Source organism: Cornus florida, unplaced genomic scaffold, assembly GCF_030987335.1.
Source record: "Cornus florida cultivar Cherokee Brave unplaced genomic scaffold, ASM3098733v1 CherokeeBrave_3.0.0_Hap2_Chr11, whole genome shotgun sequence".
Taxonomy (NCBI): Eukaryota; Viridiplantae; Streptophyta; class Magnoliopsida; order Cornales; family Cornaceae; genus Cornus; species Cornus florida.
Genome location: NW_026775581.1, coordinates 68,713,332 through 68,740,293, shown reverse-complemented (window position 1 = coordinate 68,740,293; position 26,962 = coordinate 68,713,332). Strand labels below are relative to the sequence as shown.

At 35.4% G+C, this 26,962-nt stretch overlaps 3 protein-coding genes across 4 annotated transcripts; 1 reads left to right on the top strand and 2 right to left on the bottom strand.

Moving 5' to 3' along the window:
• The first annotated feature begins 2,909 nt into the window (after nucleotides 1-2,909).
• LOC132283877 (uncharacterized) lies at nucleotides 2,910-4,222 on the top strand. The gene has a single exon (XM_059785912.1). The coding sequence runs from the start codon at nucleotides 3,131-3,133 to the stop codon at nucleotides 3,719-3,721; it is 591 nt and encodes a 196-aa protein (XP_059641895.1). The 5' UTR covers nucleotides 2,910-3,130; the 3' UTR covers nucleotides 3,722-4,222.
• Nucleotides 4,223-8,563: 4,341 nt separating this feature from the next.
• Nucleotides 8,564-14,047, bottom strand: LOC132285738 (UDP-glucose 4-epimerase GEPI48-like). Its single transcript, XM_059787933.1, has 9 exons — nucleotides 13,738-14,047; nucleotides 12,924-12,973; nucleotides 12,523-12,658; nucleotides 12,172-12,273; nucleotides 11,779-12,006; nucleotides 11,161-11,239; nucleotides 10,388-10,470; nucleotides 9,535-9,626; nucleotides 8,564-8,857 (listed from the first exon to the last, which is right to left on the bottom strand). The coding sequence occupies exons 1-9, from the start codon at nucleotides 13,921-13,923 to the stop codon at nucleotides 8,746-8,748; spliced, it is 1,068 nt and encodes a 355-aa protein (XP_059643916.1). The 5' UTR covers nucleotides 13,924-14,047; the 3' UTR covers nucleotides 8,564-8,745.
• A 2,525-nt stretch (nucleotides 14,048-16,572) lies between these two features.
• LOC132286926 (uncharacterized) lies at nucleotides 16,573-26,832 on the bottom strand. Of its 2 annotated transcripts, none has more exons than XM_059789361.1 (13): nucleotides 26,307-26,832; nucleotides 25,462-25,625; nucleotides 24,766-24,843; nucleotides 22,433-22,512; nucleotides 21,519-21,603; nucleotides 20,273-20,692; nucleotides 19,675-19,782; nucleotides 18,311-18,378; nucleotides 18,072-18,159; nucleotides 17,898-17,969; nucleotides 17,598-17,651; nucleotides 17,100-17,192; nucleotides 16,573-16,997 (listed from the first exon to the last, which is right to left on the bottom strand). In XM_059789361.1, the coding sequence occupies exons 1-12, from the start codon at nucleotides 26,737-26,739 to the stop codon at nucleotides 17,103-17,105; spliced, it is 1,740 nt and encodes a 579-aa protein (XP_059645344.1). In that variant the 5' UTR covers nucleotides 26,740-26,832; the 3' UTR covers nucleotides 16,573-16,997; nucleotides 17,100-17,102. The 2 variants fall into 2 exon arrangements, with proteins under 2 accessions (XP_059645344.1, XP_059645343.1); XM_059789360.1 differs by having other exon boundaries at nucleotides 25,462-25,631; nucleotides 26,307-26,831.
• Between the last annotated feature and the right edge of the window lie 130 nt (nucleotides 26,833-26,962).

Here is a 26,962-nt window from a genome sequence, read left to right as displayed (position 1 = left end):
AATATTGAGGAACTACTGACTAGTTAGTCATCGTGAAACACTCTAATAAATGAGTGCATTATGTAATTTTTTTCTCAGTTCCACAATGGAATAGCTTTGTCTAAAAATTGGAATCATCAGCTGTTTTTTCTCAGTTCAACAATGTAGTAGTTTTTCCCTTGTGTGATTGAGTCTAAAATTGGAATCATCAACTATTTTTTTCTCAGTTCGACAATGGAGTAGTTTTTTTCCATCTGTAATTGAGTCTAAAATTGGAATCATCAACTGTCCTATTAAAGGGAAAATATGTCTTTATATGTCATCAATCATCATCATGTTTATAGCACTAAATTACCTGTCACAATATTAAGAAAGTCTACAATACCCAAAGTGTCTTACCTCCAAGATCATTGCTAATGAGATAAAAATAAATTCACTTATATTACGTTTGGAATATCAAATCTGCATATATTGAAACAACTTTAGATTAAAATTTTAACTAAATATTTTCAAATTCTAAATCTAAATCACCAGGTATTACCAAACATAGCACTACTCCATTTAATTCTTCAATAATCCATTTGAATTTGACAGCTGAGAATTGTTTTGTCTTGGCTTAGGCTTACTAATTCTTTTGAGTAGTGATACTAGGTCCCAATTGGGACTAAGCTGACACTCACAAGAAACATTTAAGCCCCACTACTCAGGCTTGGTCCAAAATGTAATATTTATGTAAAAAAAAATTAAAAATTATGCAACACATTTACAATAAAAATATACACTTATTGCAATATATTATATTGTGTTGCAATGTTCCATCTATAATGGGTTGCATAGTTGTTGACACCCACTTATGGTTTTTTATTATTCCTCCTTATTTATTTGCAACCTACTTTTTTTTTAATATGATTACAACAAACTCAACTCCAATTAAGAGTTATAAGTCTCTGAATAATTAGGCTATAAAGATCCCTTCAATTTTCAATCAATTGGCTACCAAGCCTACCATATCCCTTTTAGGCTATGTTTGGTACAGTGGGAATGAAGAGAAAGGATAACATTAGTTATGAGGGGAGGAGAGGAGAGGGGAATGGAATGGAATGATAATTTTAACCCTCAATCATATTTGGTTAATTAATAAAGGAAAAGAAAGTGAAGAATAATAATCATATTTGAGAAAAGAAAGGAAAATAAACTATTTATATAAATTTACTATTATACCCTTTTATATTTTATAAATATAAAACATAAATTGATATATATATATATATATATATATATATATTTAGGGCAAATCATTTTAGCATCTGCCTCCATCTCTATTCTTGTTCTCAACTCTGCATTTGCCCTCTCTCTCTCTCTCTGCAACTGCAAACTACAAAATCAAAACCCATATCGGCATATCATTTCAGATTGTTCAAAAAATCAAAACCCATATCTTTCAGTTTCCAACACCCGCTGTTCTAGTTCGGGTTCGCTGTTCGCAAGCTTTAGCCGCTGTTCACAAGCTCCAATTCGGAACTTTTGGCGATTGCCATAAGAGCTCTGCAACCCTTCGCGAAAACCCTAGTTGAGGCCATGTCTCTTTGCTTATCTCACTCTCTCTCTCCAACTGCCAACTAATCCAGTTTTGTAATTCTTCTTTTGCAAATTAAATCCTTTCAATCTAGTGTAATCTTGATTTTGTATAAGGATAAATTCATCAGCAGGCCTTCCCTTCCTTTTTCTTCCATTTCCTCCCATTTTTGGGAGGATAAGAAATTACTATTCAAACATATTGATAACCCTCCAAAATCATCCCTTCCCTTCCCTTCCCACCATTTTTGCTAAACACACTTTTTTAATCACCCTCCATCACCTTTCCTTCCCACCATTTTTGCTAAACACACTTTTTTAATCACCTTCCATCACCTTCCCTCTCCTTTCCTCCCTTTTCCATTACACCAAACTGACCATTATACTCTGTTTGGTTGGAGGGATGAAAAAATGGATGGAAGGGAAAGGGGGAGGGATGGATGAGTCATCCCTAAGGAAGGGAAAGTGTCTCCTTTATTTTTTGTTTGGTTAAATGGAAGGGAAGACAAAAAGGATTGATGGAGTGCTAGTTTTTTTTTGTTTGGTTGGAAGGAAGAAAATGATAATTTTTATATATTTTTTTAGTAATATACCCTTACTATATAAAGTTATAAAATTAATTAGTTTAAAATTATTTAATAATATTGAGCGCTACTAACAAGTTGTCTAAAATGAATGTTTTATACTTACATACCAAATAATTTTTATTTTATTTTATTTTATTATTATTATTTTTTCACATACCAAACAATTAATTAATTTAAATTTATTTAATAATCACTTTAGTTGTTTAACATAACACAAACAGGGTTTTAACCAATTTTTAGGAAGGATAAAAATAGAAATTATAACAAATTTTGGTAGTTATCATTTTTTCTCTTCACTCTTCCCCAAAATTTGGGCGGATAGGAAAATGTATAGCAAAGAGGGATGAAGCATCCTTCCTTACTTCCTCCCTCTCTTCCCTTCCCTCCAACCAAACATAAAAACATTCATCCATCCCTCCTCCCATCCATCCCTCCAACCAGACATATCATTAAGGATGAATATTAATACATTCCAATTTTTTTTTTTTTTTCTAGTTTTTTTTTTTAAAAAAAAAAACTTTCAGTGAACTAACAATATCAGTCTCTTATTTTTTAAGATTAGGGATTCGAGTCTCAATAGACGTGTGTGAGTAATAACTATGAAAAAAATAAAATAAAAAAAAGAAAAGAAAAAGAAGGGCCCATCATTCCATTCTATGATTACGCCTCTAGATACTTTAGCAAAAGCACATATTTGTGAGGATAAGAGTACCCAAAAAAAAAAAAAAAACTAAAAAGTAAAAGAGCAAAACAGAAAAAACTACATTAAAGACAAGAATTACCCAAAGCCAGGAAAGAAGTCTTTCCTTTCACACATTTGTCCAAACCAAACACACCCCTTTTTTCTCTTTCCGCCCCCACACTACACTCTGCAGCTTTTTCCCTCGCCTTATTATATACCCCCAACACCGCATCCAAACACTGCTGCCTCTCTCTCTCTCTCTAAACTTACGTTTTCTCTCTCTAAATTCTAGGCATTGAGATCAGAAATGGGGAAACCACACAAACCACCATCTGGCCGTACAAATCTCGCATCATGCATCGTGGCCACGATCTTCTTGATTTTCGTGGTCATTGTGATCCTTATCGTGTTCTTCACCGTATTCAAGCCCAAGGACCCGAAGATCACCATTAACGCTGTCCAGCTCCCCACCTTCTCCATCGCTAACGGCACCGTTAACTTCACCTTCTCTCAGTACGCCTCCGTCAACAACCCCAACCGGGCCGTGTTCACGCACTTCGACAGCACACTGCAGCTGCTGTACTCCGGCAGCCAGGTGGGATTCATGTTCGTCCCCGCCGGCAAGATCGACGCCGGGCGGACTCAGTACATGGCGGCGACCTTCTCCGTCAAGTCTTTCCCGCTGTCGTCGGCGGCGGCGCCGGAGAATGTGGGACCGACGATCACTGATGGGCTGAACGGGATCAGGGTCGGACCATCGATGGAGATAGAGTCGAGGTTGTACATGGCGGGTCGGGTTAGACTTCTGCATTTGTTCACGCATAATGTTGAAGCTAAAGCTAGTTGTAGGGTCTCCATTGCTGTAAGTGATGGATCTGTGTTGGGTTTTCATTGTTAGCATTTTTTTTTTTTTTTTTTATATTTAATTTTTAGGATTTTTGGTGATTTGGGTGTTGAATTTGGATGCCCATATATGGTGAAGAAAGTGTAAAAAAGAACTGATTTTTTTAAGAGTAATGCTTGATATTTTTTAGTCTGTTTGAAAATAGTGTGTGTGGGAAGCTAATTAAAGCTGGTTGAAGAAGGGTAATGCTTTGTATATGAGGAAGCTAAAGCTGATTTTTTTTAGTGTGTGCGTGGGAAGCTAATTAAAGCTGGTTGAAGAAGGGTAAGGCTTTGTATATGTGGAAGCTAAAGCTTGGTTGTAGGGTCGTCGCCATTGCTGTGAGTGATGATGGATCTGTGTTACTTTGAATGTTTGTTGTTTTCTCTCTTTTTTTTTTTTGCTAAAAAAAAAAAAACTGATTTTTAGGATTTTTAGTGATTACGTCATTTTGAATGCTCAGATTTGATTATTTGTGAACAAATGTTAAAATATTGATTGTATTCAGAGTAATGCTTGACATATGAGTGTGAAAGTTGCATCTACGCGTACAGTGTACACATACGAGTAGAACTGTTGAATTACCCGTCTTATGCAAGTGGTTAAAAATCACTTATAAATATTACAAATAAAAGTAAGACTTTGTTCGGATATTAAGGAGAGAAAATAATAAAAATGATGTTGTGTTTGGTGCAGGAATTGAATGTCACTTCAACTATTTGGTCTGTAATTTAAAGTGGCAATACTTATTCTATTAAAATGAAAATTCATTCCATAACTAAACCTATGGAATGACTATTTCATTCTTAAGTAATTTTTCTTAAAAAATTTACTTTTCAAAAAACTTCATATTTTAAGTCAAAAACCCACCGCTGCCTTCTAAAAAATCAATTTCCCAAAAAAAACTTCATATATTAAGTACAAAACTCACCACTACTTTCCACCACAACTACCTTCGCCTTTCATCACCAGTAACACTGATTTCCACCACCATCACCACTGATTTCCACCGCCTATCACCACTGCCATCGTCTCCACCACCACCACCGTCACCGTCACCACCTTCCACAACCATCACCACCACAGCCGCCGCCTATCACCATTGCCACCGTCTTTCACCACCACCACTGTCACCACCTTCCACAACCATCACCACTATCACCGCCTTCCACCACCTCCTTTCACTACCACCATTGCCACTGCCACCGTCTTTTACAACCACCATCGCTACCACCCTCCACCATCGCCACCACCCTCCACCATCGCCACCATCCACTGCCACCCCTTCCACCACCATCACCTCCACTACCTTCCACTACCACCACAATCGCTTATATTGGTTTCACCACTGTCACCTACACTACTATCTCGTTCCACTACCACCATCACACTATTGCTACCGCCTTCCACCACCACCGCCGTCACTGCCTTCCACCATTGCCACCACCCCTGCTTCCTTCCACCACTGCCACCACCGCATTCTTCCAACACCACCACCTCCACTACCATAGTTACCACCATCCACCACCGCCACTGTCACCATTTATTTTTTAAAAAAATTATACAAAAATGTCATTTTGTTAATTTAATTTATTTGTTATTAAGAGGGATATTTTGATGAACTTAATTTGAAATTTATTTCATTCTAAATTTTAAATTAGTCCAACCAAACAATATAATAGTTATTATCATTTCAATCCTATATATTTCATATTTATAACCAAACAATAGAATAAGAATGGCCATTCCATTCCCATTCTCATTCCATTTCAACTTGCATTATATTTCATTCTTACACACAAAACATAGCATGATATTATTAGTTATAAGAGAAAATAAAATAAAGGATACCAATAATCTCTATTTATGTTTGAATAGATAGAAAAGAAAAGAAGAGAAATTGTAGTATTAGGAAAAAAAAAATAATAGTATTTTTGTTTGGATATAATAGAGGGGAGAAAAAAGAGAAATAATAACAATCTAATTACTATCATGTCCTTTAAAATAGATGAGATATGAATGGAATAATAATTTACTCCTTTTAATTGTTGAGGGTAGTTTCTAAATTATAAAAATATTACTTAAATACTATCTTTTCTTTCCCTATCTTCTCAGTTTTTTAGAGATAGAAAATGAGGAATAATGAAGGATAGTCATCCCTCTCTATCCTTTATTTTCTCTCATTTTAACCAAACCTAAACACAATTTACACTATCATTTCTTTTCTTTTCTTTTGTTTCACTATCTCTCCAAATCTCTCAATCCAAACATATCCTTAAAAGTTTTAACATATGCTACATACTAAATTGTAAAGAATAAAAATAAATAAATATTATATCATATAATGAAATATATATATAGAAACTATAGTAGCAGCATATATATAAATTTTTGGCCTTTTGGGTTTCTCTTTGGTTCTTTCATGAAAATTACAACAACCCCCAAAAACAGTGGCGGATCCCGAGGGGGCTTGGTTGGATTTTTTTTTTAGTATAGGTATATTTAGCCTAATGTTTTAAAAAAGAAAAAATCAATAGTAGTGCATTAGTCTCTCAATTTTAACCCATCCAAACAAGTTCAATATCTAAGTTACAATTTTAAAACAAAAGTTCAACCAAATAGGCCCAAGTCAAACTAGCCCAAAATCTAAGTTACAATTTTAAAACAAAGACTCAACCAAATAGGCCCAAGTCAAATTAGCCCTAAACAATCACTAACCTAAAACACAAAGAACTCCTAAATTCTTAATCTTGCACAAATCAGAAAGCGCACTCCTTCTTTCCTTCTAAAGTTTAACCTTATTTTTTCTAAAATTTTATAACTCTTTAATTTTTCGATCCCCAATTCCCTCTTGTTTAATATTAACCCCCCATTAACAATTCTTAGATTCGCCTTTACCCAAAAATGGGAGAGCTTGCAAATCATGAGGATCACGTCACAGGCCGTGTCCACACACCTACCAGTGTCATCAGAGATGTCTCCTCTCCATTGATGTGAGATGTTACAATCACTCTTTTTTAAGGACTCGTTCTCGCCGGCGTTACCTTCATCAGTTTGTATCTGCACTCTCATTTTTGCTAAAAATTAGTTCATACCATTTATCACGATTTGTCTACATACCATCGGTCCTGACCCCTTCACACCATGTAGATTTGCCTGCTTAGTACCTCGTTTGGGGCTCAACGTCCTCATTAAACTTGTCCTTGAGGAGCTTATTTATGCACACTTTTCATTTTCGATTGAAAATTCACTATGATACAATTCGTTACGAGTTACCACACCGTTTTACACACTCTTTACTGATCACCATTATTCTCAGTCTGTTGCTACTGTGGTTAGGTATATGCTTTAAGAAATAAAATAATAAATTAGTCCGGTAATAAATAAAGCTTTGCAATCATGTGATATGGTTGAGAATATTCACTATCATTGGAATTGTAATGAGTTTGGAAAACTGATCTCGAGTTGCCTATAAAATGCTCAAGCCTTGTAAGCTAGTGAGAGATTTTTGTTGCATGGTTCAAACTTGTCTTCCTTGTATTCCTGAATGACTAATGATATTTTACTGAATATTTACAGTGAAGTGCCTAATTAAATAATTTTTAATTAATTATTTATATTAAATATAATTAAGTGGTTCTATTTTCTTATTTGTTGTATAATTAATTAATTAAAAGTGTAAATTTAGTAATTTACTGTAAGTGTCATTTTTCTTCACGAATTGATTAATGTTATTTAAATGGAAAATTATAAAAGCCTCCATCAATTTTTAATGAATCAAGTACTTTAAATGAAGGAGGACTCGAATTAGTATTATTTTATTGTAATTGCTGTTTTTATATTTTTGGCTTAATGTATATCCACACATCGGTCGGCAATTGCAAATCATAACTTTTACTTTCTGATATAAAAACTGTGTATTTAAATGTTTTTTTTTTTTTTTTTTTTCAATAACAAAAAAATTCATTCACATTCCTTTTACATGAGTATAATTGAACTCTCTAATTGGGACTTAAAATTTCTGGCATATATTTAACAAACAAAACAAAATTAATTTTTTTTAACAAATCCATTCTAAAAAGCATTCACGAACAATTCATCTGTAATCTCATTAATTTTGTAAAAGAAAATGGTTTTAGCAAAATAATTTGAGACATTTTGATGTAAAGTAAAAGAAAAAAAGTTACGGAGAAGAAAGAAAGCAAAATAGAAATAAATAAAATAGTAAATGGCTCGAATTTTGAAGCGCTTTGCGGTGCTCGATGGGGACCACATGTTGCCGCTCAATGGGGACCCCACATGTTTCATCAAGTCTGGGAATTCGAGTAAATCAATCTCTTTCTTTGACTTTTGCCTTCTCGGATCTTTGAAAATAGCAATTATATATTCGTTACTGTATGTGCATGTGTTGACTGTTGGGCTGTACTAACAATTCATTAGTCTGCTGGGAATTCATTTTTTGAGCAATTTAATCTTATTCTCCGTCAGGTCAAGCAATTCAAGTATTTATAATTTTAATTTATGCCACACAGCAGAAATGTGTTTCTTAACAAAAATAAAATTTTTAAATGTATTTAAATAAGATTTAAGTGAGTTGAAATTAGAAATAATAATTTTGAAAAGAAATTTCAACTTTTAACACATTTGTTTTAGAACCAATGTGTTCGAAAAATCTAAAATTAAAGTATTGAAAATAAAAATTGGATGTAAGTGTATCTACAGCAGAGATTAGTTACAGCACAGTAAAGGTATCAAATGAAATGGTAGTTAGCAGAACAAATACGAAAACTTATAATACAGACCAACACATTGGTTATCAAATCAGTGGAAACTCATATATATATATATATATATATATATTCTGAAAAGTTGGCACTTTTATTGAGAAGTCCATAATAACATATTTACCAAAAATAATACCATTCTAAATGTAACTAGAATACTACCTCTGTGTGAAATGGAACTTAAATTTGTTCTAGAAACTAGAATAAAACCCTAAAATGAATGAAAGTGACATTAAAAGTAAAAATAATCAGGTTCTAAATATGCGCAATCAGTGAAGCCCCAGATTTTGGAGATCCATAGCCATAAGGGTTCTTGCTAGCCCAGTTCCATTGATCACGAGACATCTCATCAATGCCGTATTTTGCCCTGTGAAGATACCACATATTATGCAATCACATCACACGAAGTAAATTTGACTAATCGTTGTTATTAAATTTTTCGTAGCAAAAATGATAGATCTTTCAATATTGGCAGATATAAGGGTGTGGACTCCGTCACATGAGATCACCCGACATCATATGGTGGGGCCAGACCCCCACTTACATACATATTCCATGTTCAACATCCGCCAAATTCAAAAGATGCATCATTGCTCTTTTCGTAATTCCATTAAAGGCTCTCATAAGAGATCACTTTTCAAAATAATTGAGGGAGAACTTACCTACATTGTTAGGAGTATGAAAAACATAGTACTTTCCATTTTTCAATCTTTTCAACTACTAATTTCAAGAATATCATATTTCAATGTGCTATTGAAATAGACTAATATAATAACATAAGAAAACACTGAGAATCAAATAGGAAGTTAGCAGAAACAGCCATCATTGTATAATTCTAACAGCATTGGTTATTATTCTGTCATTAAGTTCAAGAAATGACACCAAACACTAAACAACCATAATTTCAACTCCAAGAGTTGTAGCATGACTGAATGAGACCGATCTCCAAACAGCAAGCTCAAAGGGTCATCGGTCAGAGATTTATTTGCTCAAGCAAGTATTGGTTAAAATTATCTAAATAATGAATTGCGTGTAAACACTTACTTCCATTTCAGCTCGCGCTCTGCTTTGGCTGTTGATGCATATACAACCTCTGCATCACCAGGTCTCCGCCCAGCCATAACCAGAGGAATTTTCTGAAACAAGCATATGGTAAGAAAGACAACAATTTATGAGAACAGCTAGGAATAGCCCGCCAGAGCCTTAAGGGTCTGGTGCTTGATAATCCAATAGTTACCACCAAGCATTTGGCTCAAGTGGTATCTCCACTTCCTACCCATATGGGAGGTTGAGCATTCAAGTCCCTATTGGGGCCCGCAGTGTGTGTGGGTATGTGCTTACTTATCATTCTTAGAATGAGGGGGAAAAAAGAAGAAGAAAAAACAGCTTTTGCTGAATTTTGGTGGATGTAGCATTTTAATAAAATGCACTCTGTACCAGAATATCTCTTTGGTCTGGTTCTTACCAGGCCTCACATCTAAAAAATTCTCATTGTTCGGGATTTGAAAATTAGCACTCCTCTCATTGAAGAGTTCGGAGGAACTCCAATAGTTTTGCTCCAAGTGTGAGGCATCGAATCCACACCCACCCTAATTCTCTGAAGCAATTATATCACAACAGTGACTTACTTGAACAATTTAAGTTCAAAACGAATACTCCAAGCAATTGCTAATTGCTCATTTATGAATCAGGGACAAATTATGAGAAGATGTGATCTAAACTCACATCAAGGATGGACACTAGTGATCTGCCTAGACTTGCCGATTCCAGATCCTGTCCCAATTGGATGAAACTATATATATGTGTAGACCAAGCAAAAATTTCCCAGGATAAACTAAATCAATTTCTAAAACTTCTGACATAAGAAAACTAAATACAGACTTCAAAAGATGCATACCTTTCCAGATGCCTTCTCAAATGCTGCTACCATTTCCAAAACCGTTGTTCCTTTTCCAGTTCCCAAGTTGTACACTTCACAGCCTGCAGTTGTGTATGTCATCAGAATCATGTTGTTAAAGAGGGTATTAATGCTTGCCACTGTCCTAATCGTACTTTCTGTCCTATCTTTCACCAAGTGAGTAAAGAGGGTGCCTGTAGGTTTACTGCCAGTGTATATGCTATATTACATCTAATGAACAAGGATCCTTTGAGATTAATTAATAAAACCCAACTGATATAAAAAATTCCCAACCTAAATCATTTGTAAAGGCCAGGCCAATGCAAATTCTCCCACGCATCAACCCTATTAAGTCAAACTTACGCAGTTATCTAGCAACAGCCATCAAAATGCATCTAATTTTCTTGTCAAAATTTAAAATTTAAGCTCATATAATGTTCCAGTGACTTATAACAGATCCTTATCTTCAAGTATTTTATACATTAGTGAAATATGCTTACATAAGTTGAGCAGTCTCTCATACATCTACTGCATTGTTGTCCATAGTCAAATAAGTAAAATGTTCTACATTTCCTTGACTGTAAGCATTTCAAGCATTATATGCTTCAAATATAGAAGCACAAAAACTGGCTCTTTCATGCATCTAATCAAGATCTAAACAAGATATGTAAGCAAATTGGTTATTATTTCCATAGATTAATAGAAACTAGATAAACTCATTCCCGGAGATGGACACTGAAAACAAAAAAACATAAGAATCTGGGATGGTATACCTACGGAAGGATCAGATAGCTTGCACAATGCAGCAATATGTCCATCTGCTAAATCCATAACATGAACAAAATCACGTACCTGAAAATTGGAAAGGATAAGGATAAATAACGTCAAAATAAAAGCTTAATGGAAAGCAGAATACTGAGGAAAGAATACAATATCTATATCGGTAAGACCCTAAATCTTAGGTATAATCGTATTAAAAGAAAAAGAAATCATAAAAACCATAGAAATAAAAATTCATTTGAACTTAAACCTATATAAAATATCAATAAAGATAAAATGGAAGAACCATGCAGTTAATGGACCATCCCAGTTCATGATGACAAGTAAACGCAGTCATTACAACTTCTTGAACATTCTTCTTTTGATATTTGGCCTATGCTCCAACACACTTCGTTAAAATACAAATGCCTCAAGAAAAATGGGACATAGTGCACTAGTGACATCCAGAATGCGTCGGCAGTAAAACCTAGACACCTTTTTGCATGATGTATTATATATAAATAATACTAGAAGATTCATTATAAATAGAGAAGATAATGGGTACTTGCAATAAATTTTGAAATTGCACTGCACAATAGACAAACAGAGAATTGCTTATAATGAAGGCATACCCCTGTACCATCACTTGTTGCATAGTCACTTCCAAAAACTGTCAATGCAGATCGCCTGCCAACAGCAACTTGCTGAATAAAGGGCATGAGATTGTTTGGTGTACCATGGGGATCCTCGCCAATGTAGCCACTAGGATGTGCACCAACTGGATTGAAGTATCGAAGCAATATAATTTTCCATTCTGAGTCCGAGAGGTAGACATCACGGCATATTTCTTCAATGAAGAGCTGAAAGGATCAACAATCTTTTTTTGGTAAGTGAAAGGATCAACCATTTTAGATGGTAACCGTAGAAGAAAAAACTCGATAAGAGAATATTTGAACAAATTAAATAGGCATTTGGGGGTCACAATCAAGAAGCAGATGCCAAAAGTTTTTCATCCTTTCATATACCTTGGTCCGTCCATAAGGATTTGCTGCAGATAATGGAAACTCCTCTGTACACGGAACCTCCTTTGGCCAACCGTAAACAGTTGCTGATGATGAAAAAACAAGCTGCAATATTCAAAAACCACATTTTAGAATTAGAAAGCTGATTCAATGGGAAAACTTCAACCCTACCCCATACCCAGTTACGTGCATATAAAACAGATGTAACAGACACAACTAAAAACAATGGAATCAAGGCCAAAAGGCACAAAGTTAAACAAGTGTTATGAAATTTTCTTACTATTGTGAAAAAGACTCAGAATAATAAAAAAAACTAAAATGAAGTAATATGAAAGAAAAAAAAAAAAAAAAAACCTTTTTGCATTCATTGGCAACCATAATTTCCAATAGATTAATTGTACCAATAAGGTTGTTATCATGGTACAGCAATGGTTTTGCCACGCTTTCACCAACTGCCTTTAGGCCAGCAAAATGGATGACAGCATCAAATCTGCAGTTCAAAAAAGAATAAACAAGAGCAGCAGAAGCTTGGGATCATATGTTAAGCTAAAGGCCAATGATATGCATACAATTAAGAAAAAGATGATGATGACGAATAAGATTGGTTAATAAAACTAAAATCTATAAATGATTAAAAACTATGAAAGTAAATTGAAGGGATCAATCACTTCAAGTTTTGTCTTCTATTCAGAGATTCAAAGTGACAAAAACCTTACAAAAGCGATAATCTTTACAGCATACAACTAAAAACTTACTTTGTTGAAGCAAAAATCTTTCCAAGCGCCGTCTTATCCCTGAGGTCTATCTGCAGATCAAACCAGAATTACAGAAATCAAGCCCACCAATTACAAAAACAAATATCATATGCAACAGAATCGATAAATCCAATCTATAAGCCGATGATAAAACCATTAAAAAACAACAAGTATTTTACAGGAAAAAAAAAAAAAAAAATCAATGATAGAGATCAACACAAATGAGACATATTGGTAATGTACTGCTAATCAAAGCTTAAAGTACTTTTGAAAGTAAAAATGTGACCAAATATAAACAAGCGCCTAATAATCAGTTTATTTTAGTACCAATGTGTTTATATAGATGAATTCATACATATATACATAGAAAATTAAACCGATTATTAAGCCAATAAAACAAAAGTATTTTACAGGAAAAAAGAAAAGAAAAAAAGAAGCAATAATACAGATCAATACAAGTGATACGCATTGGTAAAGCACTTCTAATCAATCGAATATATTTAGTACCATTGTGTACATATAGATGAATTCATACGTATATATAGACAATTAAACCATTAATACACAAGAACTTTACAGATTAAGCCATAATACAGATCAATACAAGTGATACGCATTGGTAAAGTACTTCTAATCAATCGAATATATATCTATATAGTATTGATAAAGCTTAAAGTACTTTTGAAACCAAAAATAGTGACCACATATAAATTAGCGCCAAAAATAATCAGTTTATTTTAGAAACAATATATATACACACACATGAATATATATATACAGAGAGCATCATATTCATGCCCTAGAAATAATGTACCTTGTGAAAGGAAAGGTTTGAGGCATACTCTGGGCCGGCGAGTTCTTGAACTCGCTTGATTGCGATATCACAAGAGTTATCGAGATTGTCGATCACAACAACTCTGTATCCACCCAGCAATAGCTGAAGCACCGTATGGCTTCCAATGTAACCAGCACCACCTGTCACCAATATGTTCCTCGCCATACATACAGATATATATATAGCTATATATAATTTATATATATGCGTGTGTGTATATATATATATATATATATATATATAATGAGAACTGAGACTTTGGATCTGAATCGAGAAATGAGCACTCTCTGATGGAAGTGTTGCGTTTATTATATACTTACAACTACTAAACGCGAGGAAGGTGAAATTGGTATGGAGTGATATTTTGCGGAGGGGGTGGGCCACGTGGCGACCCTTTGTTGGTTGTGAGGTGCTTCTTTGATGGTGCTCGTGTCACGAGTCAAACCGTCATTGCTAGTCGACGATTCCGTGATTTTGTGGGCCCTACCTCCCTGAAATATAGAAAGAGAAGCTTAGTTGCACCGGCATTTCCTTGATTATAAAATTATGATGACTCACCACTCTACCATGTCATACATTTTCAGTTTGACATGAGTTTGACTTGTATATCCTAATATTAGCAATGCTTATCAGTACATATCCAATGATTTTCATTCAAGTATTTATTCTAATATGTTTTACCATTGGCAGTAAGATACTATTAGTGATTTGGAAAGGAATTTAATAGTGTATTATTACATTATTCTTTGGAGGTTAAGTTTTAGAAATGTGGTTCGGTTTGGTCCTCATGTCTAATGATTCTTATTAAGTGTGCCGTCTCTGAAAGACTGGTCCGAACACCTTATTAATAGATTTATCCTGTCCATATCTCTACCGGTTCAACAATTATCTAATTTTTTACCAATCAATGATTTAACATGAAATCATACTAAATTAAAATGTGTGCAGCCCTAGTAATAATTTTACCATATTTGTTTTAATAATTTATAAATAACTTTGACAAATTTGTAAATCAATTCCGCTATCTGTCAAAATAAAATATCCAAACTAAAAATTATTTGAGAGATGTGTATGTATATAATGTGGACCTGTCATAAAAGAATTCATCAGGTGGGAAGAACATTGGGCAACTCATGGCCTAAGTGGCAGAGCGTCCCGCTCCTCTCCCCCCTAATTTGTCAGGATAAAAAAATAATAATAATAAATAATAATTAAAAAAATGGGAAGAACGTGACACATAGCTTTAAATTGAATTCAAACTTTTTTAAAGACTTACCTAAACTCAACAAAAACATGAAGAGCATGTTAAAAGTTTGTTGTCAACAAAAAAGATGAAGAGGCCTGCATTTACCTCCATATGTCTGGTGTTATCTGACTGATTGCCTTCTTTCTCGAGGATATGCTGCATTCAAACCCTCATTGCATAAACATAAATATATATATATATAAAGATATATAAATGGTGGATTCAAACTGGTTCAGTGATCAGATTCACATAGAACAAACAATGTATAGGGTTGATCATCAACCATAGAAACTTCAACGCATACAATAAAAACCACAGATCTGAGCAAGATTAATGGCTTGGATTTGCAAACTTTTGATGTAGGGCTTCAATTTTTTTTCGACATAAACGACTTCATTAGGGTTTTGGAGATTTTAGTAAGAGAATAATGTTATAAAGAGGACATTCTTCTCTGTTCTCTAAAAAGGCCAGAGTTTGCAACTCCAGTTTTAAAAAAGTGTTTTCTAAAAATAGGTGCCAGGTAGATTTTTAGGTGTTTTCTAAATTTTCTTGCTGTTTCATGAGCTGCAAACCAAACAATAATTTTATTTTTTTTCTATAAAAAAAAAAGAAAAGAATTTTGATGACAAATATAAGGTTCTAACTTTAAGAGGTGGTGTCATTATAAAGTAGTTTGTGTCATTATGCTATATACCGTGATTGAGGTTTTTTTTTTTTTCCTTTTTTCGAGAAAGTCCATCATATTCATGCAATCAAAATAATTGATGTTTTAAACTTTCAAAAAAAAAAAAAAAAAAAAATTGATGTTTTTGAAAAATCTATATCTTACTCCACTATTCCATAACTTTGACAGAAATCACCAAAAACTTTATCTTTGTTTACTATGGGTAACCTTATAATAGAATTTTGTTATTTGGGCCTATTTGGCTCAAGCCGGATACACATAAGGGCCCTCCTTTTTGAATGCGGAGTAAATAATAGTTTCTTTTTGAATATGATTATTATTATTATTTTTTTTATGAGAATTTCTTAAGTTTCGAGAGGGGCATTTTTTATAACTACTCCAGCTTGTACATACAAAGCCAAATTAATAAGAAAGTCCAATGGGTCCTCGTAGTCGTTATTGGGTATGTGTGTATTTTTTGTCGAAAGCAGATCCAACATGAAACACGTGTTGTACCACATCGAACGAATTTCATCACTTGCACGTATGAGCGACCACACGTGTTATACCCTAAAAGATCCCGACTCTTGGCCAAATGGAATGCAAGTTTTACTTTCAAAGGTCTGTATCTTTGTATTCCATTAGTAAAACTTCAATTTTGTAGTAATCTTAGCCAGGGTGGGGAAGCCAACATTGTCTATTTAATTACACTAATGTTATGTTTGGGAATACCAAATCAGTGTCTTGAATTTGGAACTCAAGAAGGTTTAATTCAAAATTTGTACTCAATTTTCAACAATCCTAAATCCAAGGTGCCGCCAAACATAAGCATGAATTGAATCAACTAATGTACAAGAGGTTGGATAGATTGATTTGAAAAGGGCCAAAGCCAGAGAAATATGGATTTGAGCAAAAACATATATGAGATGAACATCATTGCAAGTATAATACATATGATCTGCGAAAAGAACACTAACAGTTCCATCCATACAATGACTCCCTGTGAAGCAACAAATTTGAGTAAAGGTGATTAATTTCATATTTTAATTGATAATGTGGTTTTAATCTACAAAAGAATGCCACTGTTTTCTGATGATTTCTGAACTCTGAGGTCAGTCAGTGAGCTAGGATAAGTGTTCGGCTATGACACCGTCGAGCACCTATTTTGTGATGCTATCGTTCTCCTTTTCCGTGATCATGCACAGTTCAAGATTCCTCTCAAGGCATGATGTTGGTGGTTGATCGTTTTGTCGTGCAGCATCATTGTGGACGTATAAAGGGAATCGATGTCTCTTACACCAGTGCCTCGTGTTTGTTTCTATTGATACACTGAAGGCAATAAATATAAAAATAAAAAAATAAGAAATTGAAAAGACGAAGTACTGAGGCAAAACAATGTGAAGATTAGGCTAATAGGAGAAAGGAAATTACTTTTTATACATCAAACACTTGTTCTGTTGGCAAGGGTTCAGAATTGAGAAGTCTTTCCACCTCATCGTTCGCCTCAGCTTGGAGTCTCCATTTCTGCATGAAATGATGAATGATTAGAACCAAAACCACACGTCATAATCCTTTTTTTCCCCCTTAATGTACAATGGGGGCTCAAATTCCAAAGCGCGGGGAGAGGAAAATCCAGACATTTTTCACATTTCATCCTTCAAGATCGCCTCAAGGGAGATACTGCCTAAACTATAATTCCCCACCCATACGCCCATCCCATCCACCGGAACAGCCCTTGAGAGGGAACTGAAGATTGTTGGTTGAGTTTCTGTTTTCTTATAAGAAAGCAAAAAAAAAAAATTTCCCTCCCTTTCTTTTATACTTAAATTGTTAATTAGTTTTGTTTAAAGAATCCTGATCACGCATATCTCCAAGTAGTCATATATTAGTATAACATAGAGAGAATATTTCAAGGTTATAAGAGCATGCCTCTTCAAGATTTTCAAGCTCCATGATTTGTTGTATTTGATCAGCAATACTTTCCTGCAGGAATAATTGAGTCAAATTAAGTTCTGGTGAAAAGTTGGGAGGCATTGCAATTGTTAAAGATTCCAACAAACACATTAAGAAATGCTGAGTGTATATATGTGCTTGAGTGTGGGTGTTTGGAGTGTAGTGAATGCGCAAAAAAAGGTGGATCAATCAGAGATCAACGCTAAAGAAGCTAAGTAGTTTCTATATTAAAGTCGGATTAAGGCAGGGAAGAATATATAATAGAGTGGTGCAGACCGCGTTGTTAGCCGCTTCAGCAGCAAGAAGATCAGAGTCCATCTCTACCTCAATTTCAATCATTGAAGAAATCTGACAAGTAGCATCATAATGCATTAGCTCATGAACGTGCAGTCAAAAAAGTTGATTGGGTGTGTGTGTTTTCTTTTTGGTTTTGTGGTGTAAAAATCGTACTCTTGCAAAGCTGGCAATCAGTTCAATCCGTTTCTCGAGGGAACTTTCAAGGCCTTCACGCACCCTTTTGATTCTACTTCTCCGAGCACTGTAGACAAAGAAATAATTATTTAACAGGAGTGGACTTTGACCAAGAGAACTTAAAGGTAATCCATTTTTCTGCTAAAACAAATAATAACTATAACTTTGGTAATTATTCAATGTATTAAGCAAGTATTAGAAATTTTTTGAAGGTTCACCGATAAGAAGGTTCTCCAACAGCAACAATTTTATTCTCCAACTGACATACTCGAGCCAGCATCCAAACCTATATAAAGAAAATTCAACTTTAGCTATGAAACTTCAAATTTTTGTATTTTTATTTTTATTTTTAGTTTTTGTTAGGTAAGTACACACACACATTTTACAATATGCCCACTATGAAGCTTGAACCCTCACCTCCCCTTTAAGGGAGGAGAGGTTATACCATTGGGCTAATGGCCCATTGGTTAAGAAATTCAAGTTTCGACAAGATATATGACAAAACAGCGTGAATTACATGACTTGCAAGGTCAGAATTATTTACAACTTCAAATTCAGGAAAGTGAGACAACTCTGAATAAATTTCATTTACAAGATCCCCAAGGGGTTCAAATATTCACTTATTTAAAATTTTCAAAATCACAAAAGGTTTCCACATAGAAGATTTTACATTAAATTGCTTGAACTCAAGCAACTAATTTTCCCAGGTGCTATAGTTTATATAAAAATAATGCTTCATGAGAAAATTCATGGTTAAGACACTATAATTTTTAAAGCTTGAATTCCTTATTTAAGATAAAATTTAATGCAATTAATTTGTTTATGGAAAATTGATTTTCCTATAAATTTGCAGGAAAAATTAAATAGGTGCTTGAATAATAAACTTGATGTTTCCCCTTTCTCTTGTTTTGTTAAATAGTCAATAAATTGATTCACCCAAAATCAGTTCCAGTTTTTCAAACCTTCCTTAACAGAGAGGTCCAATCAAGTTTATTTGAGAAAAGAGAGAAAATGTAGTATATATATGGCACATATCCTTCACTTATATCATTTAAAAGCAAAAAATGTATCTGTAAAATTAACATTTTATGAGTTTAACTAAAACAGGTTATGTTATGTAGCTTGTAAGGGCTTTAAACACTTGAAGCTCAACTCAACTTGACAAAGCCTTTTCCCATTACATGGGATCAGCAACATGAATCCTATTTTTCCATTACTCTGTCTAAGGCCATAGGCTCACTCAAATCACATATTTTCTTTCCTTGCTAACTCTACCCATGTTAATTTTGATCCTCCCCTTCCCCTTAGCATTATCCTCATTGTGGATCATGTCACTCTTCCTAAGCGGTGCAATTAACAGTCTTCTTTGTACATGCCCCAACCATCTTAATCGATTCACTCATTTTACCTCCATTTGGTGCTCCTTCAACCACCTCATAGATGTATTCATTTATAATATTGTAATACTTGCACAACAAAAAATCAACAACTCTTAGAGGCAAACCCAACATAAAGTAGCTCAAATTAAATCAGTTATAAAGTAGTTGGCTATACCAAGGTCAAAATAACAGCAGGGGGATACCTCATTTTCAGCAGCTTCTTTCAAATTCTTGATTCGAGATTGAAGTATGTCATATTGAGATAAAAGTTGCTGCCTGATAGCAGTTACATCTACCAACTTCTGAGGAAGCTGGAACCAGAAAAAATAAGTTAAGTATAGATTTCCATATTCTCTGTGAGAATTCCCCAAAGAAATCTACATCGTAAAAAGTAAAAACCATAAAGAAATCACCCTGATGTCTATAAATAATTATATAATATCTCACTCATCGAGAATAGGCAGTAATTTGAGGACTGTAATAACTCTAGTGGAGATGGCTAGCCACCAGCTCTTAGAATATCGATAAATTTTATAACTTTCTCTAAAAACTTCTAAACTACTTTGTTTAGATATTCGATACAGCATACACAATGGACATTGGAAATGCATATCACTGAAATCACTAAAGGTGCAAAGGGCGCACAAGCGATGTATGCCCATGACTGAAATCTGAATGCCACAGATTTGCACATAGCCCAATAATATTCTTAAAAATGGTAAGAAACTCGATAAGAAGAAAGATTTGGGGTGGAAACAAGGGCCACATGTATAGTTTTAAAAAATCATTGGACTAACTTACCTGATTTAGTTGGGGGAAAACCAGACTATTCAAAGTGGCTCCAAGAGCAAGAGAGGAAACAGCAGCAACTGAAATGAACTGAGGCAAGCTGGGATCAATAATTCCAGAGGCAGCATCCCCAGTGGCCAGTAGAGCAAGAAGTGGAAATAAGATAGAGGGGTTGAGTAAGGACGGGCCTCTATTTTCTGTGGGAGCTCTTAGTAAAAGTGATTCTCGACCATCTTTGTGGTTTGTCAAACACATAGGCTCTCCAGGGTAGAAGTTGGGTACTTTAGGACTAAATTTTAAGGGACCCACCTCTCTGTAAACATTTGATGGAGCTGCTAGAGCAATGGTAACTCTTTCTCCTTCTTGGGCAGGGAGATCAACTGTTCTAGTAGCAAACTTGTTTGTTCTTGCCATACCAGAGGGAGTCTGCACCTGCAGACCAGAATTGTAGATAAAATTATATAAAAAATCCATGGAGATAAAGGTCTACAAGAACAGATGTAGAGCAGAAATATGAATGTAGCCAAAGTCATTTTGTAGCTTAGTGGTAAAGTGCTGGCATAACATATAAAATAGAGGGGTGAGGGTTAAGGACTCAATTAATATCGTTCTTACGAAAAGAAAGATGCAGGTGCACATTCAAGCCAGTACATTGGCAACTAAAGGTATCTTTTAGAGGTCCCACCTATAAGGAAACCTATCATCTTTTTTCACCTTCAAGGAACTACTTAATAGATTTGTTATAAGAGAGCTGATGAAACATAAAATGAAAATGGATATTTAAAACACTAAACTACGAACAACGAGTTTGCTAGATGATCAAAGTTATATGCTATAACATCTGCAACAAACTGACAGATCATATCAGTCACTAGCTTCACAATAATGTTTAACGGGTTAAGAAAGACTTGGTAACCATTAAACAAAAATTTTCTTTAACAAATGAATCTTGTGGCAGAATTGCAGGAGTCGTCATAATAATAATTAAACATTGGCATTGATGAGGGAAGATAAAGGATTTAAAAGAAAATGTAAATAAGAAGAAAAAAAAAATCCTAGGAAATATCTTTTAGGATATGTTTTGTGGTAAAATTTTAATCAAGTGACATTCAGTAACATAATAATTTAATTAAGATTTTAACAGTTAATTGCCATAAATTTCATTAAGAGAAGCATATTGTCAAAGCAAGAGAACATCCGAATAAATATCTAAAGTCCCCACATTTTGAGAACATAATAAAATAAGAAATAAATGTACCACAATGGAGTGAACAGCAGCAGGAATGATTTGCTTCATTATTTGCAAGAAACTTAGCCCCCTCTTCCAAGCAGGAACATCCATGCTGCGTTCGGCAGGAGGGAATCCTTAGAGAAAGTGAATGTCCCAGGATCAACACCATACACAACTATACTAGTGTGAACAACACTGAAGTGGAAAAAGGCTGTATTGTTTTAATAAGATTTTATTCAATAATAAAGGGCTAGCCTCAGTTACGTTCCCATTAAGGGCTCAGTGGGGGCAGCCGCCCCCACTGAATTTTTTTATTTACAAAATTACCTATAAATTTTGTGAAAATCTTAAAAATGTCCTTAAAATCTTAAAATGCCCCCACTAAATTTCTAATGATACCCCACTATATATTATTGTTGTTCAAAGCCACCCCCTCTCATACAATTCCCTAGGTCCGTCACTAGCTAGCCCAATGCACAATGCTCCCACCATTGCAGGGTCTAGGAGGGTCAGATATACACAACCTTATCTCCTCATGCGAAGAGGTTGTTTCCTTGTTCCGAATCCATGACCTCCAGGTCACAATAGAGCAACCTTATAATTGCACCAAGGCCACCCTCAGTTTTACTCGAGAATTTTACCACTGTAAACCACATTTACAGTGGTAATTTTATCCAAGAATATTACCACTGTAAATATGGTTTACAGGATAATGGAATGACAAAGAAAGAAGGGAAACAAAAAAAGAAAAGAAAAAAAGAAGCATAATATCAGTGAATGATCAATGGCAACCAAGCGCTAACAACCACCACCACAATGACAGGTGATCCTACCCCAAATCAAATGAAATACCATACCAAGATAAACATAATCATATTGGGAGGGATCAACTGACAGTGTTAAACTCAACTAAAAATAAATTAAAGGGAAGTAATACTAACCTGATCTCTTCTGACTCAATACTGACAATGTCTCCTGAAACTAGCTCGTACTTGTACCGGCACTTCGAACAGGACACAATCTGTGAAGTACAACGTAAACATCAGATATTAGTATGACAGTGGAAATAGTTAAGCTACTAAACTAAGCTGCTGTTGGGGAACTCAGTAGAAGCGATTTGCCGCTTCAGCCTCTCTAAGCTCGAGGCTCCAGTACATTTCCCCCTTATATGGAATTAAAAATGTCTTTTAGCCCTCTTGCTCAGTCCAGTTCAAAATTATGTGCCCAACTGGGTGAAACAAATGGTCGTAGTAAAGTTAAAAATGCAATGATAAGATACAGCAAATGAAGTGAAGAGGTTATCCAGAGATCATTATGTAATCATTTCTAAATTCTAGACATCTGATCAGACAGTAGCAAATGTTAAAATGTCCAGGACAACCCATGTGATAAGTCAAAGATCCTGGTGAAATATACTTAACTTCATAAATCGAGACCAAGTTCTGTAGATCCTAAAAACTAATTGTCAGTCTTGCCAAAGACTCACCTTTGCAAGCTGAAAAAGTCCTTCCCGTTACACACACACACAGCGGCGGAGGGGGAATATAGTAGCCCCAAAATTCACTTTTATTTTATTATTTTTTTTTATAAGTAAAATTGTATTAGAAAGCGTTCAAAAGAGGAACGCGTCCCAAGAGCTGTACAAGATGTCAAGAACCAAGAGCAAAAGAAAAGAGAAAACCTAAGGATCCAAAGACCCCAAAAACTCCACTGCATAAGAGCAATCTCTCCCCATACCCCAACTAAAGAGAGAACAAGTAATAGAATACTTAAGAGCCCCAATGGGTAACTCCTCCCCAACAAAGGATCTTCTATTGCGTTCTTTCCAGAGGCACCACCAAATGCAAAGGGGAGTCGCCCTCCAAAAGTCGCGAACACTAGCCCCCACCCTTTGCCCCCTCCAAATATCAATAAGACCCCGTGAGGTCCGAGGCATAACCCACTGAACGCCAAAGAGACCCAACATAAGGCTCCAACAGTCATGGGTCACTGGGCAGTGCAAGAGAAGGTGGTCTACAGACTCTCCATCGGTCATGCATAGACAACACCGATTAACAATGACATGTCTTCTCTTCCTCAAGTTGTCCAGAGTCAGGATCTTGCCCCAAGCAGCAGTCCAAGCAAAAAAAGCCACCCTAAGAGGAGCCTTCGAATGCCAAACCGTTTTCTATGGATAAGAGGGGCCTGAAAACCGGAAAGGCAGAAGAAGAATGACCGGACCTGAAAAGTCTCCCGCGAAGAAGGCACCTAAGTCAAAAGGTCCGCCCCAGTGCCATTCACCTCCTGTCGATACAAAAGGTCCAACAAGCCAGTGACATCATCCAGCTCCCAATCCTAAAAGGCTCACCGGAACCGAACATCCCAAGACAACCTACCGCTATCAAGGCAATAGCAGTCGGCAACCAAAGCATGGCAATCCACAGCAATCCTGAACAACCTTGGAAACCATCGACAAAATGGACGTTCCTCGCACCAAGTATCCTCCCAAAATCGGACACTCCGACCTTCTCGGACTCTGAATCTAATATGCTTAGAAAACTCATCCCATCCCTTCCCAATAGAATGCCACACACCCACGCCGATAGCAGATCTAACCGGTCTAGCATACCAACCCCCTCTCTCCTCCCCAAATCGACAAACAACGATCTTCCTCCAAAGTCTATGTCTTTCACTGCCAAACCTCCAAAGCCACTTGCCAAGAAGGGCCCTGTTGAAAGGGGCCAATCTCCGAATCCCAAAATTCACTTTTATCATGAAATAATATGTATATTCCAGCAAGTTCTCAATGTTGAGGAAACATGTGGAAGATTCTGGTTGGACATAATTTATTGTCATATCATGAAAAACCGATTCATGAGGTACATTTTCCTACAATGATTAGAGATTATAGTAGATGAAAATTTTTTATCAAGAAAATGTAACAACGTCCATGGTGTCCCTGCCATGCTTGTGCCAGTTGATGCATGGGAACTTCACATTTCATGTGGCTTTCCTAATCATCTAGCATACTACATTGTCAGCTAGAAAAGTTGACAACTGATCCAAAAGGAATCTAATTTTATATGCACAGTATAAGCCAGAAGTGAGAAAAAAATTGTTTGTTTATTCGTGAAGATGCCCAAGTGAACCAACCAGATGATAGATCTGACACGTGTGCATCACATATGTGGCATGAGTAGCATAAAATTTTCCACAATTAAAGCCTATGTATTCTCCCAAAGACAAAGTAAAACCAAAAGATACATAAAAAAATTTAAAGTTTTTAGTCACATGCCTGAATACCATGTTGAGGTTGTGCAACTGCAACAGCTACCATACAAGTTGGACACCTAACGAGCTTACCAAAAGGGACCTGAATGAACATCCAAAATAAATCATAGTTAGGTTTATAATATTATAACCACATACATGATGGCTACATTATAGTCCTTGGCAATAAGCTAAACATGAATGAAATGAATAATTAGTTCAGTACTACATAAGGATTGCTCAAGATCACTTTGGAGGGAAAAGGAAGCCTAAAGTAGTTGCTAAAAGCCTAAAACTAGTAAAAATATTACTAATCTCATGCTTTTGGCTTCTGAGAGGCTTAAAATGGCATACTATGATTCATTTTGTGCTCCACAAATTATTAGGAAAAAGCTTTGATATATTTTTTTTCTCCTCATATTTCTATTAGATACCATTAGAGATAGTATGGCGGGCCTCTTTAGGTTTGATCTTTTGTTCAACATTTTACTGACTTCCAAAATTAGCACTGTCCCTGAGTATTCAAAGTTCTTTATTTTTTTAAAGTTATAATTTAAAGGCATTGTAAATGAGTGAGTGAGTGAGAGGGAGAGATAGAGAGGGAGGGAGAGAGCACAATAGTATAATTCACTCCCCATTTAAATCCTTGAAATGAGATATATTTAATAATTAAGAAAAATGCCAACGGAAAAAGGCAATTGAAAAACGACCATGTCCATACCTCCTCACTTGGAGACACTCCCACTCGACATACACTGGCAATCATCCTAAGAGCATCTGAAACCCTCAGTGATGCTGCAAGACCCCGAACTAACAATGTGTAAGTATGTACATCCGGTCGAGACCACTTCCATCTCTCAACTGATGGACCTTTTTCACTAACACCTGCCCCTAGATCAAATACTGAATCATTAAATATTATACTTTAAATACAACACGGAAAGATTAAGATCAAATAATTGAGCACTCATATTTAAAATAGCAACAAGAGCTAATAATTTAAAATTCAAATCAGTAAAGACTTCAAATACTCGTGTACAAAAGCCTCAATTTCAGAACTAATGAGCAATCACTGTTTTAACAAGCCTTTGAGTCACTTTGTTTGAATTTCAGTATAATGCCAAATTTATAAGCTATACATTACCAATTAACACAGCACAGATCAATGCATAACATATTATCCTTCTATAAATACTCTCGTTTCAATTTGTGAACTTTAAGCTTCAAACTGCTTGCCCTTTTTGTTGTTCACTTACAGAACAACTCTAAGCACCACAGATACATATATGGGTTTTGCTATTGACAGTACAGATCAGAGCATAATACATTATCTTATCTAAATACTTGAGTTTCACCGAATCAAAATTTTAATTTGTGGCAACTTTAATCTTCAATCTACTAGGTATTCTCTTGTTTTTCGCTACAAAATTGGTAAAGAACAACTCTGAGCACCACACACATAAATATAAAATAAAATAAAAAATAAAAATAAAAATAAAAACACAAACACACACACACACACATATATATATGAGATTGTATTTAATACTGTCTGAATGTATATACCTGTATCGAAGCTAGAACGCATGGCAGAGAAAATTGACAACGCCAAGTCGGCGTTGTTCCGATCAAGCGCCGCAGATATGATCGAACAACAGTCATCAATACTCACAACACCACCACTTCTCTGAGACTTTTCAGCGATCATGTTCAAGGCTTCATTTGCATCCTTCGCAATCGATACACAATTAAGCCACTCCTCGCCTGACAAATCCAAAGAAACAGAGCTTTCGGCAGCGACCTCATTCTCGCTCTCGCTCAGTGAAGCTCTGGAGTACTTGAAGAAGCTCTTGGACACTGAGAGGGTCGAAAATGTATGGTTTCTCAACGAAGACGATTCGTGAGTAGTACTTGATATGAGATACAAGAGAGCAGCGTTGTTTGAAAATTTGTGTGGAGAGGGAAGACAGAGCCAAGGATAACCTAAGTTGAGATTCATCTATGTCTTCTTGAACGGATTGGCTGGGGAGCTTCTCTGAACCAGAGTAGTGATGATAATCCACTCTCTATATATTGGCGATGAAGATTAGGAACGAGAGGTTGATAAGGAGGGGAGGAAGTTCGGTGTTTGTGTGTAACTCATGCATTGTGATATAAATGGACACGTCAATCTTGGCCGTCCAACTCCGGCAGAAGAAAAAGAGAAGGAGCGAACGGTGGGG